Source organism: Rhipicephalus microplus, chromosome 6 (assembly GCF_043290135.1).
Source record: "Rhipicephalus microplus isolate Deutch F79 chromosome 6, USDA_Rmic, whole genome shotgun sequence".
Classification (NCBI taxonomy): Eukaryota; Metazoa; Arthropoda; class Arachnida; order Ixodida; family Ixodidae; genus Rhipicephalus; species Rhipicephalus microplus.
This window is the reverse complement of record NC_134705.1, coordinates 138,098,325-138,116,952: the sequence shown is the minus strand read 5'-3', so window position 1 is coordinate 138,116,952 and position 18,628 is coordinate 138,098,325. Positions and strand designations below refer to the sequence as shown.

The window sequence follows — 18,628 nt, the reverse complement described above, 5'->3', positions numbered from 1 at the left end:
AAAGCGTGAATGAAATGACGGATGCTTCACCCCACTCATCATCATTCACTCCGTGGATATGCTGGGATTTTTTAACCTTCACAGCAGTGATATATTCGCTAATTAAATGAACCCCTGGTTATTTGCTGAAACCTGCTTAATTCAGGAGAAATCTTCATGAGAAACCAATGCCCTGCAAACATTTTAATAAATACAGAAAGCAGCATTGCTTTGGAACTCACCGCATAACTTCATCGTGACTTCAATAACTGCACAGGAGTAATCGTGCTTGGCGTAGACAATCCTTTCTTGCAAATAATAACCACCTAAGGTGCCAGAAAAGCTCAGTTAAAAATTCTGTTCTTTCAAATAAGATCCTGCTTTCCCTGGTGGTATAGATTGCGTCTGTCATAATTTGTGCTACTATAAATACCGCGTTAGCTCTTTCTTGAAAAAAACATGCAATGTTGGGACGAGTGTCATGCCAGCTGTCACTCAAGACACTATAATAAAGTTTAAGGACGTAATTTAAAGCTTGTAGCTCCCGTGTCTCAAAGAAACCTATCACACAGGATGTGATATTACCTAACTAAAATAGGAAATCTTTGATTATTTCGCTTTGTACTCAAAGACTCAGAAAATATTTGAATAATTGTGCTTTTTGTACCTTCTATCCATAGGCTGTTAAACTATGCGCTTTAGCTTGTACATTTCGAAGATCTATCGAGAGAGAAAAAAAAGTTTGAAGCCATTGCCCCCTTGATGCAGCGCAGACAAATACTTGCAAAGAAACCATGCGCAACCATCAAAGATTCAATTGTTTTATTGATCGTTGTCCCTGGGTTTGCCAAGGCCATGTAAGTGACAATTACGCGGCCCTCTAGCATACCATGAAACTGAAAAATATCTTTTCTAGCCGCTGAAATTTCATTCGTAGTTTAAGCACTGGGTTATATAAAAAATCCAACACTATTTGTTTGTTAGTTTTTTGACAATCGACACAATATAATATCTCCAACAATAGTGACTCCGCCTTCGTGACCTTGTAGAGAGAATATTGAAGCTTACGTGAAACGCGGTAGCCGAGCGCGTCCCGGTAGTTTATTTCCGCGGGGGAAATCGGAGCCCGCTAATCGGGATAAAAAAAATGTTATTACGCGCACCTTACCCGGTGTTGAGTATACAAGCAAAGAAGTACAAAAAAGGCAAATATTCTACAATCTATGCACCACCATCCATATTTACTGCTAGCTCGTCATTAAACAAAAAAGGTAGGGCGCAGCAATGTGTCACGTACATTGCTACTCAAAATAAAATGAAATTTCTTTCTTTCTTTATTTATTTAATTTGCACACACCGATACACAAGTAAAGAAAAGAAAGAGGGAGAGAGCAAGCTGAAAACTGTCACCTGGAAGGGCACAACGCCTGGTAATTTTTTTAGGAGGAGGGAAGAAGTAGAGGAAACAAAGATAAGAAGAAAGAAAGAGGAAAAAATAAAGAGAAGTAAAAAAAAATGACGAAGACTTAGACAAGTATAAGTAAAAAAAATGAATGAAAATATAAAAAAAAGCATTTATAGATGGGTGGCCGGGTTTGTTTTGTTCATAAATAGAAGGATAGATCGGTGGACCTGTCGCGTCGGGAAGCACAACCACTCGGAGAGAGGTAGTCGTCTAGGGTCGTGCGTGTAAGTCCTAGGAATTTATATTCCTTAATCAGCAAAGCCTGCGGCGTAGCAGATGCGGGACAGAGCACTGCAAGATGCTCAAGAGTTTGGCAGGCATCTCAGTGTCAAAGCAATTGCGACACCAAACGCCAGGAACCGACAGGAAAAAAGGTATAGTAAACTGCTGAAACATCGGCAGAGTTTTGTGAAGACTTACGCAAAAACGACAGTGAGAAATACTCGTAATGTTAGATTTTATCTGCGTAATTCTTAAAAGTGAGTGCTCGCTTTCACACCACCCGTGAAATATTTCAAAAATGTCTACACAATGAAAATTTTACTATCTTTTCTCATGGATGGTGCTGCATAAATAATGAGGAACATCACAAAAAATAAATTGTGGCAGTAATCGCCTACTTCCTGTTTAGCTGCTAAGCAAAAATATATTTTATGAGACCCGATTTGTTATTACTAATCAGAGATACCGCTAAGCATAGGTGTGCGCATGTTTCGCCTACATTGGGGGAGGGGGATGAAAGATTGCTGCACCGCCACTCTCCCCCTTATGTTAGTGTATGAGTGTAAGGGTGGCTTTGCACCCTCTCTCAGCCCCCCCCTCCCGTGCACCCGCCTATGTCTCTGAGTTTATTTGTTTATGAAGACCTCAAAGAAACCATTGCGTGCATTTATGTACCTGGTGTTCGAACGGTCATGTAGTCTTTATGACGTTGATCGAACGTGCCCAGCTGAGGGCTTGCCACCCTGTAGTAAAAAAAAAGATCATTTTAAAACTTTTTTTTATGCCCACTAAAACTTGAACATTGTGTTACTTTTTTGAACCGTCGTAGAAATATCGCATCAAGGCAGCTGATTTCTGGGTAATTGTTTGTACGACTTCCACCTCACATTCAGCGTTGCCGCCACTGGTTGTGTAGAACGTCCATATTGGAAGCTTGGTCTGTAAAAACTGAAAAAAAATAACACTGCATATAGCCACTTGAGGCCAGATTTATAGGCACTAAAATTGGCTTTGAGGCACCAAAAGTAGGCAGGAAATATAGAGTTTAAGGCTCCCAAAATCGCAAATAAGGGCACAATAAATTTTAACCAAAATTGAAATTCTCGAAGAAATACGCGCCGGACCTTTGTCTACATCTCAAAAAGCAAGAATAACTGTTTTAGTTTATATGGTACGAAGAGGCCAATGATTCAACATAGCCATACTTTTTTTCCCGCAGGGTGTGTGGGACACGGTGCCTTGTTCTAATATTCGGTATGGTGAGTTAATTGCCTACCATCGAATAAACAAGCTCCTACGTATCTTTCTTTAAGTATTTATAGGCAGAACAGAAATGCTACGAAAGCCTTTCTTAACCTCAAATTCATGCTCTTAAATCAAACCACACAATAGGAACGCAAGGAATAAAATAACCCTTTGCCTATAATCCGGTCTATAATAGTCACTGTATGATATGCATGTTAAATCAATAAATTGCAGAAGCAACGAGTTGTCATGTATGAGCTAGCAAGACATGAAAGCAAGCGTATATTTTACACTAATGGACGCGGCCCACGCGAACTGGAAGATGAATATTACTGTGTATTACCGATGTATATTATCACAAGGTAATTTTCTCATAGTCGTACTTGCATGACTGTGAAACATGGAAAGGGTTTAGATATATTAGGCTTGTGTTCATTGTAACACAAACATGTAAAAACTGTAAGTAAACACAGTGTGAAGATGTGGATTGTGTGGCCCGTGACGGGGCGAAGAGGGAACGGCAGTTCTGCTCTGCGGTACGGCTTGGAGGCGAAGACGAGGAAAAGGAAGCGCGAGCGGGGCGTGCGGCTCGGGCAGTTGGAGCGTGACACAGTTGGAACGGCAGCTGCTGGTCGGCGGTTCGGGTCGCGACATCGCTTGACCAGGCGTCCGGCACCCTTGCGGACCTGGTGAGCTGGCTTCCTGCTTCGGGCTGCGTCACTCAACCAGGTGTCCGGCAGCCTTGCGGACCTGGTGAGCTGGCTTCCCGCCCTGTGGCCGGCGCTGACACGGGGACCGGCAGCATAGTCTGTTCGTGGCCTGAGGTCCTGGGACCCGAGTGGTGGCACGAGGTGGCTGCGGCTCATGTTGGCGATGGGCCATTAACCTGCACTGCAGTGGCATGGTGATCTACCGGCCTGCAGCACCACCATCACCACCACCACCACCTCACCACGGTCAAGGCAGCGTGACTGCACAAGGAACACCGGTTACGACCGACCTCGCCGCCGCGGCAACAGTCATAACGGTGAGTAGGACAGTTCGTGTGCCGAGACGCGTAGGACGTTTGGCATGTAAATAAGGAACGCTATAGTGTGTTGTGTGTGAATTGTAAGAGTTATCGGTTGTGTTAAAGTCTGTGTTGTGTGTACAGAGTCACCTGACTTCCGGTTGATTTATTCCGGATCCTGGGCCCACATTACACCATAACATACAGATTTAGCTGGGAAGCAAAAAAAAAAACAAGCAACAAAGGTAAACTGTTCGCTTCTTCTGAAAGCGAGTTTACAAATATTACTAATCTAATTGCGATATAATTATCTGCTTATTAGAACGGAAGCCGAGTACATTGCCACCAGTTCGTGAGCTGTGGCTAGCGCGAGCTGTCATGCAGGGCAAACGAATGAATAAGTTACTTTGGGATACCGCATTCACTGAAGTTAGCGCCGCGACTGAGGTTCACACTGAAGACAATACCACAGGTTTTTGAGCCGTCATTGTCCAACATCAGGAATGCACGGAGCGAGTGATCACCTTTGCCATTCATACCCTCGTTCTAGCTAATATAACTAATTTATTACGGGGAACGAGTGCCTTGCAGTAGTATGTATCACCATGAAACCTACGTCCCACTGTTGTGGTAGTAACTGCTTACGAAGCATGTTAACTTACAAAGTATGCCACCTCATCATCTGTCCTTCCGAACACCTAACGGATATGACAGAAGCGCGCTTGCATCAAGTGATCTTGAACCTTCGTGTGCATGTGAGAATTTTGCTCACCCGATGCTATCGTCAGCAGCTAAGACGTGTCGTTTTAGTGAGATATATTAGCAGTGCTCTTGTCATTTTTGTTTATTTCGAGGAAAATATTGGGGCAACTGGAGCAGCGCCAATGCATAAAGGTTTGCCAGAAAGTGGGTGACAGCCAGGTGGAAACAATTCAGAAGCTTCAGACTGCTTTCTTTGACGAAGGTAAGATCGGCACACAAATTAAGGAGTGGTACGACTGCTTTAAAGACAGCCGCACATCGCCGGAGAGCGAGGCACACTCTGGCCGGTCACCAACATGCCTAGATAACCAGATTATTGGGGATGTGAACGCGGTGGTCATGAATGAAAGATCACCGTGAGAATATCAGAGTAACTGCGGAATGGGTGGGCATTAGCACTTTTTCTGCGGATATTATTATAACACAAGATTTAGTCATGACTACAGTTGTGGGAAAACTTGGGTTGAAGCTGCTCACGTTCGCCTAAAAGCAACTTCGTGTTGATGTTTTGCAGGATATGCTGGATTCCGCGAAGAGAAACCCCGCCTTCATGATTACTAGTGACGAGTCTCGGGAACACGTGTACAAGCAGGAAACCAAATCGCAGTCGTTGTAAAGGCAGCATTCACGTTAACAAGACCAAAAAAGGCCCGCAAAGCGCGCAGAAACGTCAAAGTTACGCTCGCTGATTTCTTTGATTCCCGCAGAGGGGTACACTTGGAGTACGCTCCGCAGCATCAAACACTCGCGAAAAGTACTATAGGGATGTCCTCTATCACTTGCATGATGCTTTGCGGCGCAAAAAAATGGAGTTGTGGTTGCTGTGCAGCACAAAAGAGCGGAGCTGGGGTCAACAAGAAATCGGCGCATCTTTTACAAGAATGCTCTTGTACATTCTGTATATTCGTTCTTGATATATAGACATTTTTTTGGGGGAGGGAAAAAAACCAAGCTGCTATTGCTCAACAAGCTCGTTACTCTCCTGATATGGGCCATGCAACTTTTTGCTGTTTCCGAAAACCAAGACGTGATTTTGGAGAACGCAATTTGAGACAAGAGAGGACACTATGGCTGTAACGACAACTGAACTACGTTCTGAGAGGAGCGTTTTTAGAATGCTTTCAACAAGGCCATAACGCTGAGGGAAGTGCGTGGTGTCTGAAAGAGACTATCGTCGAACACTTTAGGTTCATTGTGAACTAGAGAGAGGCAGGACATGTGAAAATGGACGTAAGTCAAGGACAACTGCAGAGAGCAAAATAAGGACGCTCAGACAATTTCGCTAAATCAATGAAGACCTAAGTTAACTTTTTTTTCGTTTTACTTGTCATGAGCTCGAACGTCCTACTATATTTATTTTGCACGTGTGGCGTCTGGTATTCAATCAGGGTGTGCTGAATATACGAACGAGGTATAAGCCTAAAATGTTCAATATCAGGATATACACCATAAAAATATATATGGGTGAAATGTTTAAGTGCTTGTATTCATACACATCAAGATAACGATAATGATTTGTCCATTTTTTTTTCGATAGACCAAAAATATTTGCACAGTTCTGTTGCCAAGTTTACTTTCGCTTTTCCTATTTTTCTTCTTCATTCTTCCTGTTAGCTCTTTATCTAAACAAGAACTGCTAATGCCACAGCGTTTATTCTTCATACATAAATTTTGGTGTTTTGTGAATGGAAACATAAGAGTCGTGTGATCGAAAGCTAGAGGCAGAGTTACCGGTTGGAGGCGGTATTCCGACAGGCGTTGGCCTTATGACTATGTCTGGTTATTTCGGGCCCCGTTCGCCAACACTATGAGTGAATGTACTTTGTTATATAGTGAACTGTGCATTGTAGTCATCTGTCCATAAGCTTCAGCAACACACTCACATAGTGAGTGTAGGGCTGTATTTCAGCAGACTGCAGTTAATGATATTGACATTAACAGAAAAACACACGCCTGGAGCTATTAGCTGTGGTTATATATACACACAGTGTACAGGAGGGTATACAGTATGAGCAGAACACTTAGGGGTGCCAAATTAGTCTTCATCAACTTCTCATTACCGCAACAGCATGACGCAAAGGTCGAGCTTCACGCTTAAAGGCGACAAAGGCGTTCTAGACGTTTCTGCGAGCGACCCACATCGTCGAACGATTGTAACATTCTAGTGTGTGTGCGTTTCCGCTTCCCCATCTCTCGCTCATCCTCTCTTCCTTACTTCGCTGTCTCCTTTTCCTCTTGCCCAGTGAAGGCCTAGCAAACCGAAATTTCGGTTAAACTTCCTGCCTTTCCGCATACTATATTTCCCTCTCCTCGATGAAAAAGGGGCAGCAGTATTGTTCAGTTGATGGGTGTTTCGCAACGTTGGCCGCATTACTGCACGAGGCTACCATGAACAGCAAAAAGGCCATAAGTAACAACAACCAGGGCGTGTATTTATTTTATTACTGGTCATTAGAATATAGTGCTTGACATTATACAAACTATACCTGACTTTGTACACGCCAATAAAACTTTTGCCTAGGAAGTCTGACAGCATGTCATCGTCAGTGCCATGGAATGCTAAATGCTCCTTGGAGGTGGTGCAGCTACGATTGCTGTATACGCTAACAATACTCAGTCAGTGAAGAATAAAGCCAGGTGCCCATTAACTAAGAAAGACTGGAGCCTTTGCGATCTTGAATAAATTATAAGGCATCAAGTTTACGGAGCCCAACCAGCAGGGGCGTGCGTGGCTTAATAACTCCGAATGAAATGTGCTATGTTTAATATTGTGCGATGCAGTACGGCACACAATAAATTTGGGCAACGTTGACGTGTCTGACTCTGAGTGAATCTCATGGGCTGCTGATGCTGCCTATGGCAAGAATAGTAAAAATGAAGGTAACTAGCAAAAACGCCGGAGAAAGACCATTCGCAACGGTTTCATCCAAAACTGCTTGGTGTGATGTAGGAGCAGAAACTAATGCTGCGCTTCACATGAGTGAAATGCTCACATTTTATTCGCTTAGTTTATATTGCGTGCGTCTTGTTTTGTGCATACACAATAAAAAGCGCGCATTTAATGAACGTCTCCTGTAACTAAAGTCCACAAGTTTTGACGAAAAATGCGTTACCTTTGCCATGTTGTATTTTTTGAGTCCAAAAATTTCGAGTTTACATTCGAATGCTGTGATGTAGACAGTGACCAGAAACGCTGCACAAAACTGCTTCCCTCGCATGCTGCTGACTGAACCATTCTTTTTCTACGTACACTGGTGCTAAAACTTAAGCAGGTGTTCTGAAGATAACAATATGCCATTTGTAAACAAAAAAAGCGAACACCGGGAAAATCTCAATGCGGAGAACAGTTCACAGAATCCTTCAAAAAATGCTCAGCGTCCTCACATTGTTATTGCCGATTGTTCAGGATAACATATTCTTGAGAAGAAATTCTGTGGGAAATGTCGAGGCAGTCGTTCCGTAGTACTTTTAGAAACATTGAAGCCGTTTTAGCTGGCTGTCGAATTGAGTTACCCAAAAGTACTTGTAGTTCTTGTTGACCTTACTATTGGCTCATACCCACTGTGGGGGATCAGCCAATCATTGAGTGGTCTTATAAAGTATTATTTGATTTTAAAGTAAAGGAACCTAAAAATGAGAACGTTACAAACTTTAGAACGAAATTCGGATGAACACTGATCTGTACCTGTTATAAAGTTTTTGTATTAGTAATAGATAGTAAGCTAGATTAAAACCTAATTTTAAAACAGAGAAGTTACGCATATGTCGTCACAGAAGAATAATAAGATTTGTTTGTTAGTCTTTTGGTTTCGTTCAGATAATTCCGTATGGCCTCGCTAACTTTCGTACTGGCAAACACAGAAGTAGAGGCTCGCAAGGACAGAATCATGGGCATGGATAAATTCATTTCAATAGCATGTAAAACGTATTCTAACTTGGATCTACGAGCTGTACTAAATCCCCTACATGTCAAAAAATTATTATCCCTAGTTTCTGGCTCGCCACAGAGAGGGCCCATTGGAGAAAAATCCCGACCAGACCTGTGTTGGTAGAAATTTAGTTTCAGAACCCAACAGTGTAGCCGCGTAATTGTGACTTCTAGTTTACGTGTGTCACAAGAGGATCGGCACCATAGATATAATAAGTCCTGATATTCTGTCGAATTATTCAGTGATGTACCTGTGGAGCTTTGTATAATGGTACGCCTGCAAAATCAGGCAACTGTTACATAAGCGGATGACAGGAAACATTTTCATATTGGCCTACTTATTGATGATTTCGCTAAAGAATTCGTCCTTTCATTTAAAAGCATCCCTTTAAAACCCGGCACCCAAACTAATATAACGTTTATGAAATGGGGAGGGGGGGGTCTATAATGCACGAAACGCTTTTATTATGTGCGATTCAGTACCAACAGAAAGTGCATCACAAAGAGGCATAGATTGTGTAAATATAATAGCCGATAAAATTTTCGCGTTTAATTTGCGTAAAGCGGTTAGCACTGCCAAAAATTCGGCCACAAAAATAGGTATGAAATCAGGTTGTCGGAGCGAATAGGACGAATTAAAGTTCGGGCTGAATATACAAACAGTTAAATTTTCGTCATGCTGTTATGCATCTGTAGTAATAATTACACTTGCTTTCATGCTCTGCTAGCGTTCTTACAATAGACCCGCCGCGGTAATCTAGTGGCTAACGTACTCGGCTGCTGACCCGCGGGTCACGGGTTTGAATCCCGGCTGCGGCGGCTGCATTTATGATGGAGGCGGCAATGTTGTAGGCCCGTGTGCTCAAATTTCGGGGCACGGTAAAGAACCTCAGGTGGTCGAAATTTCTGGAGCCCTCCACTACGGCGACTGCATTTTCGATGCAGGCGAAAATGCTGTAGGCCCGTGTGATCAGATTTGGGTGCACGTCAAAGAGCACCAGGTTGTCTAAATTTCCGGAGCCCTCCACTACGGTGTCTCTCATAATCATATCGTGGTTTTGGGACGTTAAACCCCACAGTTCAAATCAAGGTTTCTCGGACTGCGTGAAATTGTGCCTTTCGCACGTGTGCGTGCGAGTATAATTTTAAACGGTTTAATTGTAGACATATATCTGCCCCACCACGGTGGTCTAGTGGCTAAGGTACTCCGCTGCTGACCCACAGGTCGCGGGATCAAATCCCGGCTGCGGCAGCTGCATTTCAGATGGAGGCCAAAATGTAGGCCCATGTGCTCAGATTTGGGAGCACGTTAAAGAACCCTAGTTGGTCGAAACTTCCGGAGCCCTCGAATACGGCGTCTCTCATATTGATATGGTGGTTTCAGAACGTTAAACCCCACATATCAATCAGTCAATGAATACATATATCTGACAACCTTTGTTTGCACTATACTTCCATGTGTAAAGAAAAAAAATCGGAGGCGTGGCCGTGTGGTAGAAAATCCGCGTGCCACGCAAACTTCACGGGTTCGATCCCCACTCGGACATAAGCAACCCTGGTTCGGTCCTCACTCTCCTCGAGAATTTCTTATCATTATTTATTTTATTTGCACCGTTCTTGATTTTTTGTTAATGCACAGATGATGATTTTTCGCTAACAAACAACGATGCCGACGCCGGAATTTCTGCGAAACAAACTCTCTAACGCGACCGCGTTAAAACTACGAGAACTTGCTAGAAGTCTGCTTCCTTCTCCCCATTTCGGACTCAGATATATAAAATGCTTGTAGACAAGGCAGGCCATGTGTTCGACGCCGATATCAACTGCATGAAAGTTTTCACCCACCCGGCCAATGGTGGTCGCTTACGTATAGCACCAGCTGCTAAATTATTATTAAGCCTTGCTGGAGCTTGAAATCGCGCTTTATTATAGGGCTTGGTTAGTGGGCATGATGCATTGTCACTTCATCCAGTGCGTTGGCCTTGGTCTCAATAACTGAGGAGCATAATGAACAAGTGTGATTGATTACATTCTTTATTAGATGCTGCTGCCGCTGATATAATCGAGCCGACAAACTTGGCTGAGCACATGGTGCGCGAAACGATGACATGTTTCATGACTCGTGTCGTTCTGTGATTTACCTCCTTGCTCGATTTTACTGTCACGAGAAATGTTTTCTAGCCATATCTAAAAATTTTAAGTCATTGCAAATTTATGTCGAGACAAACGTAAAATCTCTCTTGGTATTCATCGTATTCGTGCAACAGCAAAGAAAATCTTAGGTGTTTGCTGTCTATCTCAAAATAAACCTGGACAAAAATCTTAGGTGTTTGCTGTGTATCTCAAAATAAACCTGGACAATTTATTCAGTTGAATTAGAACTAATCATCCTTCGTCAGCGATACTGGATGACTTTATTTATGCTAATGTATCATTCACTCTTGATATTCCTGCCATAATGTTCCGCACAAAGTTAAGAATCGCCTAACTTCTGTTCTTTGTTTTTTTCCCCGCGAGTTGTCCTTCAGAATACCCGCGTAGGAAATGAGAAGGCCAATACGCTGAACCTAATCTTTACCATAGAATCTGATCTTGCTTCTGATTTGTCTTACTTACCTGGAATAAGAGATAATCTGCTTAACTAACGGTAAATGGTTTGGTTTTTCTATTGCCACTAAGAAAAAAGTAATGGTGAAAAAGCGTATTAGAAAATATATGAGAGCCAATATAATGCAATCAATTAGAAGATGATTATTTATTCGACAATTTTCCGAGTTGCCTTTGAAGAGAAGCGTAATGTCTGACGTTGAACTTTTTCCTTCATGATATTTGTGCTGTAATAAACAGGTGAATTCCACTGCTAATATTTCGTGCTATTCTGACTCGCAACAGTGCTCTAACCATCTAAGAAGATTTTGTAATAAAAATGCAGATTTGTCATGTTGGGCCCAATTCGTCCTCAAGCATTCAGGGAAATAATTATAAAGTAGCAAATGTAACGGTCCTGTAACTTGTCTCTGTAACTGTTCTAAAACAGACGAAAGTGAACTATTCTAGCACCTAATGCAACACATTTTATATCCGTGTTAACCGATAATCCACGAACGTTCTGAAAATGAATTAATTTTAAGCATGATGTTAGCAACTATCGACAGAAAAATAAATGGGACGAAGCGGACGCTAACAAAGCAGTAAAAAGAGCGTGCAAGCATAACAATGTGAATTATAGCATAGCGAGTGGTAGGCGAAGTTGGTGGCGGTGAGGTCGAAGGGAGAGGGTAAAGCATGGAGCCTTCTAAAGTATAGTATAGCAAGGGCTGACAAATGGAGTATGAAGGCTAAACAGGATGGGTGAAGCGGAGGAGAAAGAGAGTAATGTTACTCAGTATGGTGTTCAGTGTTCGCATCACTAGAGCTAGCTGCCTCGCTTAAGTTGAGCGTGATTCAAAGCGGTCGTTTTGCAGAAATGGTGGTGTTGGTATCATTTGATGTGAGCGAAAAGTAATCAAGTTTTCCGTAACCAAAAAACGGAGAAAGATCCGCGTCTGAGTAAGCATTGAACCCAGGCCGTATGCGTGGCAAGCAGATGCCATGCCACATAGCCATGAAAATCGTTGCAACACCATGGAGAAAAAAAAGCTATATGACTGTCATTTGGTCAAAGACGCATCGTATATTGCGCATCGTATATTGCGCATCGTATATCGTATTTGACGCATCGTATTTGACGCATCGTATATTGCGCAGCAGAAGCGTTGAATCGCTTCAGGCACCAAACCATGTGTGATTTCAGCAGCGAGTAGGTGTTTTAGAGACCCACACAATAGAGATTGTTCAAACATACTTAATCATCATCAGCAGTGGAACCAGTAAACAGCTGCGTAAGTTCGGTTGTTGTGCAAACGCATATTGAGCCCTACGCTGATTCCCACAGGAAATGTATACAACGTTGCGGGCATTTCACAACTGTGCTTGATATGCGTTCAATGACACTTTGAAATGGCAAATGTTACGCGCACATTAACACGCTTCTGTACGAAGGCATACTCAGAGAAATATAACAGGCTAGCAGTTCAGAAGGCTTTGCGCACAAGGCTCGATTACGCTATCGTGATCTACTTCTGGAGGTAAAGCTGAAGCGTGTTCCATTCTTTGGTCTTCGCAATAAAGCACCTCTCGGCTGTCGGATCAGCTTTCATGGAAACAAACAGTAATAAAAAATTCACGCGCATTTCGTTTTAATTTGATATTATGTGTTTTCTTATTGCGTCGAAAAAAGAGACGAGTAAAAAGGTTTCGCCGAGGAAAGCCTGTACAGGCTTCATCAGTACCATTGGTTACAAAGACCTATAACCTTTTTTGACCTTTCATGGAGCTTACCCATCAGGGTAAGCAAGCTTTATTTATTTTATAATCTGTAAATTAGCTAATTCAGTAAAAAGTTTGCAAGATGCGAGTCATTTTTTATTTGTTCTCTTTTATACCAAACATTAGGCGCGAACAACGTAGAGAATTCGCGCTCGTGTCGAATTATTTAAACGGGAATTTCTGACAAAAGTAACTGACATACTATAGCTATGATTCCAGAACTATGTAGTGCTCTCAATTTACCTCGGGGTATGTTTTTCTGCATATTGATAGAGGCTGGCAAACACACTGGCATTTCAAACTCCACATGAGTACTTTTGCGTGAACGAGACTCCTGAAAATCGCGAGATTTACGATAGCGCTGTGCACGGGCCTCATTTCCATGCCCGATCCCGGCCCGCACCCACTTACGGTGTCTAAGACCAGCCCGAACCCGACATGAAAGCGCTTTGAGCCCGCCCTGCCCGGCCGAAGCAACAAGGACAAAGACTCGGGCCCTGCCCGGTTTGGCCCGACATTATGACAGCTTTCTGCGTACCCAGTTAAGATATTGTTTTACATTATACTGAATTTTATTTCAACACATCAAAGTAAAACATAAGCAAATCACGCGTGACAGTCGCGGAGAAGGCTTTACGTGGTGAAAAAGAATTCCCACACCAATTCGATATTTCGGGTCTGTTCTGCGCTTCGCACCTTGCCATTCTGGCGGAGAAAAAAAGTAAGTAGCCCGAGTGCGACCAGGGCGCGAGATGAGAAAGCTTTGGCATACTCTAGCCAAGCCTATACGGTCTGGGCTGGGACGAACCATTCGGTCAACTCAGATTCCGTGCGCACGTTTATTCTACACTCATAAAACTGGGTAAGAACACGCTATGGATTCGTTCCGCAGACCAAAAGAGAGAAAGAGGAAAGAAATGAATAACGTGCTAGTGCATAATTTTATAATTTTATATGATTAAGCAGCCAGTATAAGTTTTTTCAGAAAAAGAAAGTGTGCCTTCCTACTGAAAGTTTAGAGTGATTACCAAGCGTGCATTTTTATATACGAAGCGTTCTTTTTTTTCTAAAAGAGCCAAACGCACTCTAGATAAAACAGAGAAAAACACACTTGTTTTCTAGTGACAACATGGGTGGGCCTCCTCAAACAACGTTTTGCCAGTGTGTTCCCTCCATTAAGTACCACAAATCTAAAATGTGGCTAAAATATACATAGCCAAATACCCTCAAAATTGTAGAGTAAATTTTGTATTTAGCTCATATATATTGAGAAATTTTATTTGGACATCAATTAGCTTATAAAATACGTGCAAAACGGTTTGAATGCATGGTATAGCAATATTTAGCGATAGAATGGACATCATACTTGTGTTGCCGCCGCTTCCGTGCTTCGACACGTAATGACGATTACTTGACTTGAAGAGCGAGTGGTCCTTCCTGGCGAAAGGCGCACCATTCTGGACCTTCAGTAGTGTTTTCTAGTTCCTGGCATCTATTAAAGGCCTTGAAAAGGGTTCCACTTAGTTTTATGTCATGCCATTTCCGGCCACTTCTTCTTTATTATGGAAAAGATCGGCACCCAACATCTTCATATTATTCCTATTTTATTACAAGTATACTATGTTGGAGTGAACCGAGGGCAAGATAATATTGCGTTAAAGTCGAAAAAAAAAATCACTGAGATGCAAAAAGAAGTAGGCAAGTCAGCCTCTTACTCTTTACCATCGAGTTTTTTCATTAAACATTCTGTTCTTCATTAAATGCCAAATAGGGCTGGAAAACCTAATTGTGGAACGCTAACGTGATGACAAAGCAACTTATACACAAATGAAACATTTTGTGTTGGACTTTGTTGGTTGTTCTGATTATGTTTGTTAGCGCAGTGCTGGTTTAATGAATGCGACTCACTTTGATTGAAACAGTTGCAGTACTTGGGTCATTTTGGATTAAAAACGGCCTTTTTGAGCTGTTGTTACAATAAGAAATTGCCCTATTTCGATTGTAACTGTTCCAGAAATCAAAAATACTTAGGCATGCTTTACGTTCCAGTGAAGTTTAGCCTAGTTTCCGTTTCTGGATTTAGCTCTTTTAGAAAAAGAAACGCCTGATATATCACAGCTGAATTGAATTTTACTATGCTGAACCTTGTTTTTGCCGATGTTTCTTATCCTCATGACTCGACCACAGCTAAAGTGCATATATCACTTAATATGCAGGATGTTGTTACACAGCGGCCCATATATAACTTTTCCTCTAGGGGCATACTTCGCGAACTGTTCCACGCATTTAGGGTGAGGTCCTTGCTTCACCAGCGCATCCCAAAGCCGCAAGTCGAAGTAGGGTTGCCAACCTGCAAAGGCGCAACAAATTGTTTGTATTGTGACGCGAAAGATTGCGCAACATTTTAAAACACCAATGACATAGCGCTGCGAGCACACTTGTGGGGGAGATCACTATTCAGTTGAGTTCTCAAAATTGATGATGAAGAGAAAGCACATGAAGATTAACATTTAGTAAGAGCGAGGTTGTATTTATTGAACGCCCACAGTACATAAGTACTTTGGCCCTCTCCATAAAGTTACTTATGAATCTGAGATTAGTTTTTGTATATAAATGTGCATTTATTATTTATCGTGTCCGATGTGATTTTATTTTATGCTAGCAAACAGATTTTTCTTTCTGTCACGTGTTTTAATGACAACGGATATTTTCTAAACTACACATTGCAATTAGCAGACGAATTTCGCTAGATGCTCTGTAGGAATACGCACATATTTTTGAAAACATTTTATACGCCGGCGTATAGTCCATGCAATCATGCTTGCGAGGATAATTAGTTGGTTGTTTTCGCTATACCTATTACTCACCGAATCGTTCTTGCGAAACCTGTATTACGGCGCAGAGGGAGTGCTTGTTCATATATACCATCTTCTCCTTGGAAATAAACGTGCCTTCTGGAAAACGACATCCGACCAAATCTAGTGTTTGATTCAGGTGAAACCAGCTTAAATAGTGATTGCCTCAATACATATGTAACACAGGCATTTGTCTACATTAGACATATAGTTCAAGCTTAGGTATTTTTATGATATCTTTGTAATTTCGAATGGTCATTGAGGCGATAGCCTATGTTCTGAATCACTTATACCTACTACTTAGGCAATCACGGAATCTACAATTATGTCCAGAATTCTCAACGCCAGCGTTCGGCCTTAATGAAAGCACTTTGTAACCAGAACTACTTCATACTTCATACAACACTTATGTTTCCTTGACGCTAAGGTCCAGTTATCTTCCAGTGAGTACGAGATGTGCATTAGGAATAATAAGCTGATCATAAAGAATATACTAAATATACAAAGACTAAGAGAAATCAATAACTCTCAAGGTCCCTTACACATTCTTCTGAAATGACTCCAGAGTGAAAGTCATCGTTTTCTTCTCAGCAGACGTATTGAAGCTGACGCCCTGAACCTACGGATATCTTAACATTAATCCTTTCTGCGCGTAGCATGGTTTCTAACTGCGTACAGGGTGGGAGATATGGCAGGCTTTCTCCGTCAATACGGTGACTAACCTACGCAAATGTGGCGATAACTTACGTCAATATGGCAATCAACGCGTTCAAATAAAGAGTGTTTCTCATGAATCTAAGAACGGCAAACAGTGACACTGTGAAGTCTCATGAAGGAAATTGCGAGAGCAAACATTTTCTCGTGCAAAACACACCACTACATCTCCAAACTTCAGCATTACTGGCAGCAACTTTCATGGTCGCCTTCACTCAAAAGCCCATATTGCCAATTTCTCGCACATATTAACGAGTACTCTTAATATCTGATACAATCACACATAAACACATGCAGTTTAGTCATAATTTTGCAGCGTTTTGTCGTTCATTGTAGAATATCATCGTGGTGGCAACGAATCATTGCCATCACCAAACACACTAAGTCGTAGTTGTTCATTCTTCATCCTTCCACAGCAACGTTGACCTAATTAACTGCCGACCGCAGTAGCTCAAGCCCACTTATGTCTTCGCCAACGCGTAATGTGCTTGCTGCAAGATTTTGCAGCTGCGATACCTAAATAAACAGATGCAGATGTGCTACTTAGAGTGCTACATCGACCAGCGCTAGTATGTCAGTGGAAGCGCTTGCGCAAAGAGTACTTGTAGCTTTAGCATTCTACTACCAAAACGGTACCCGAAACATAACCACAATTTGTAGCCGCCGACGTAGATCTGGTGCACGCTGACTCACACGCCAATGCTATGGTAAGTAGATCACGTGACGAAAATGCCTCACGGTCGTGACATCACATGTTCGTGCTGCCAGATACTAAAGCTTCTGACCCCATAACTAATTACCTTGCTCAGAAAGTTTACCTTGGCCAGGCAAGTAGCGCATCATATGGTAATGGCCGTGAGACTGTGCTATAAAATGAAGAGAATGAAAGGGTGTTGCGACCCAGTAACAGCCACAGGGGCCAACACTAGCAGGTTACTTGCATTGCTCCAATATACTCAGAAGGCCAAGCATGGTTCTTTCTTCCCTCTTTCGCTACAGCTCAGCGGCGTATGCAAACTGTTTCTTGTGTAATGCCCGTGTAAATTTCAGAAGTCAGGTATAATATCGGGATGGTTGGTTCATGGTTTCAAGTGAACAACAGCGCCAAGATGACAGAATGAAGACAGGGCGCAAACCCCGCCACTGACAAACATCTCAGAGTAATTTTAGTGTTTACTTAGCGCCGTGCTCAGTGCCTCTTCTTCGTCCACACTTTGCAATTTCTTTTTACAAGGACCGGGTTGAAACTCGGCAGTTGCAAATGTATATATTCACAGTGTTTGGACACGGCATACTCGAACGACAGTGGCTGTGATGTCTCGATGTGATGTTAAGTGGCTTCATGTCAAAGGGATGACAAAGTTGCCTGATCATGTTTTTCTGTCTCCACCGACGCAAATATGTAGATAATTTAGCGCATCATGGTCAAAGCCTGGCAACACTGTCCCAGTGCCTGGCTGTCGGTGTGGAAAATTTTCCGCTCAGAGCATTAGTGAAGCGCTAGTGACAGTTTTGCTCATACCCTCAAATGCACACAAAAAACAAAAATGGTAGAGCTTAAAAACTGTAGCGAATTAGTTGTTTTAGGTGTGCGGCTTCTCCACCGTTTCATTGTCGCCATTGTGATTACGTTACTAAAGTAGGAATTTTTAAACCTACCTTTGTTGCGCACACGCATGACATCTTTCTGCTGCTTCGAAAATAATGCCTCGAGGTTCTTCGCTATCCAATGACTGTAAATGTATGGTAATAAATTAAATGCGAGTTTTCAGGGAGTAATATAGATATCTTACTGTTGCTCATCATAAAAATAAGTCCGTGTGAAGAAAATAGACGTGTCAGTAAAATATTTCGCTTGGTCCACCTTACATAGAATGTAGTCGCTTGTACTCGTGTTGTATGTCCATATACGCTGCGTTGTAAATACAAACTGCAAGAACAAAGCAAATTACATTGAAGGTATAATATTTCTAATTAGCAAATTCATAGAAATATTAGCAATAAGCTGGCAGGACGGATGAATTTAATGTGTAGTTAAATAGCAAATATTTGCGTAACATTCAAAAGCTATGTCCTTGAAG

General features: G+C 42.1%; 1 protein-coding gene across 2 annotated transcripts in view; it reads right to left on the bottom strand.

Moving 5' to 3' along the window:
• LOC119167322 (uncharacterized) overlaps positions 1 to 7,909 on the bottom strand; it is a 60,857-nt gene extending 52,948 nt beyond the window's left edge. For both annotated transcript variants that reach the window (XM_075866683.1, XM_075866684.1), the window contains exons 1-4: positions 7,796 to 7,909; positions 2,478 to 2,614; positions 2,342 to 2,409; positions 222 to 305 (exon numbers count right to left, since the gene is read on the bottom strand). In XM_075866683.1, the coding sequence (XP_075722798.1) occupies positions 222 to 305; positions 2,342 to 2,409; positions 2,478 to 2,614; positions 7,796 to 7,900 (394 nt within the window). In that variant the 5' untranslated portion in view covers positions 7,901 to 7,909. The remainder of the gene's footprint in view (positions 1 to 221; positions 306 to 2,341; positions 2,410 to 2,477; positions 2,615 to 7,795) is intronic.
• Between the last annotated feature and the right edge of the window lie 10,719 nt (positions 7,910 to 18,628).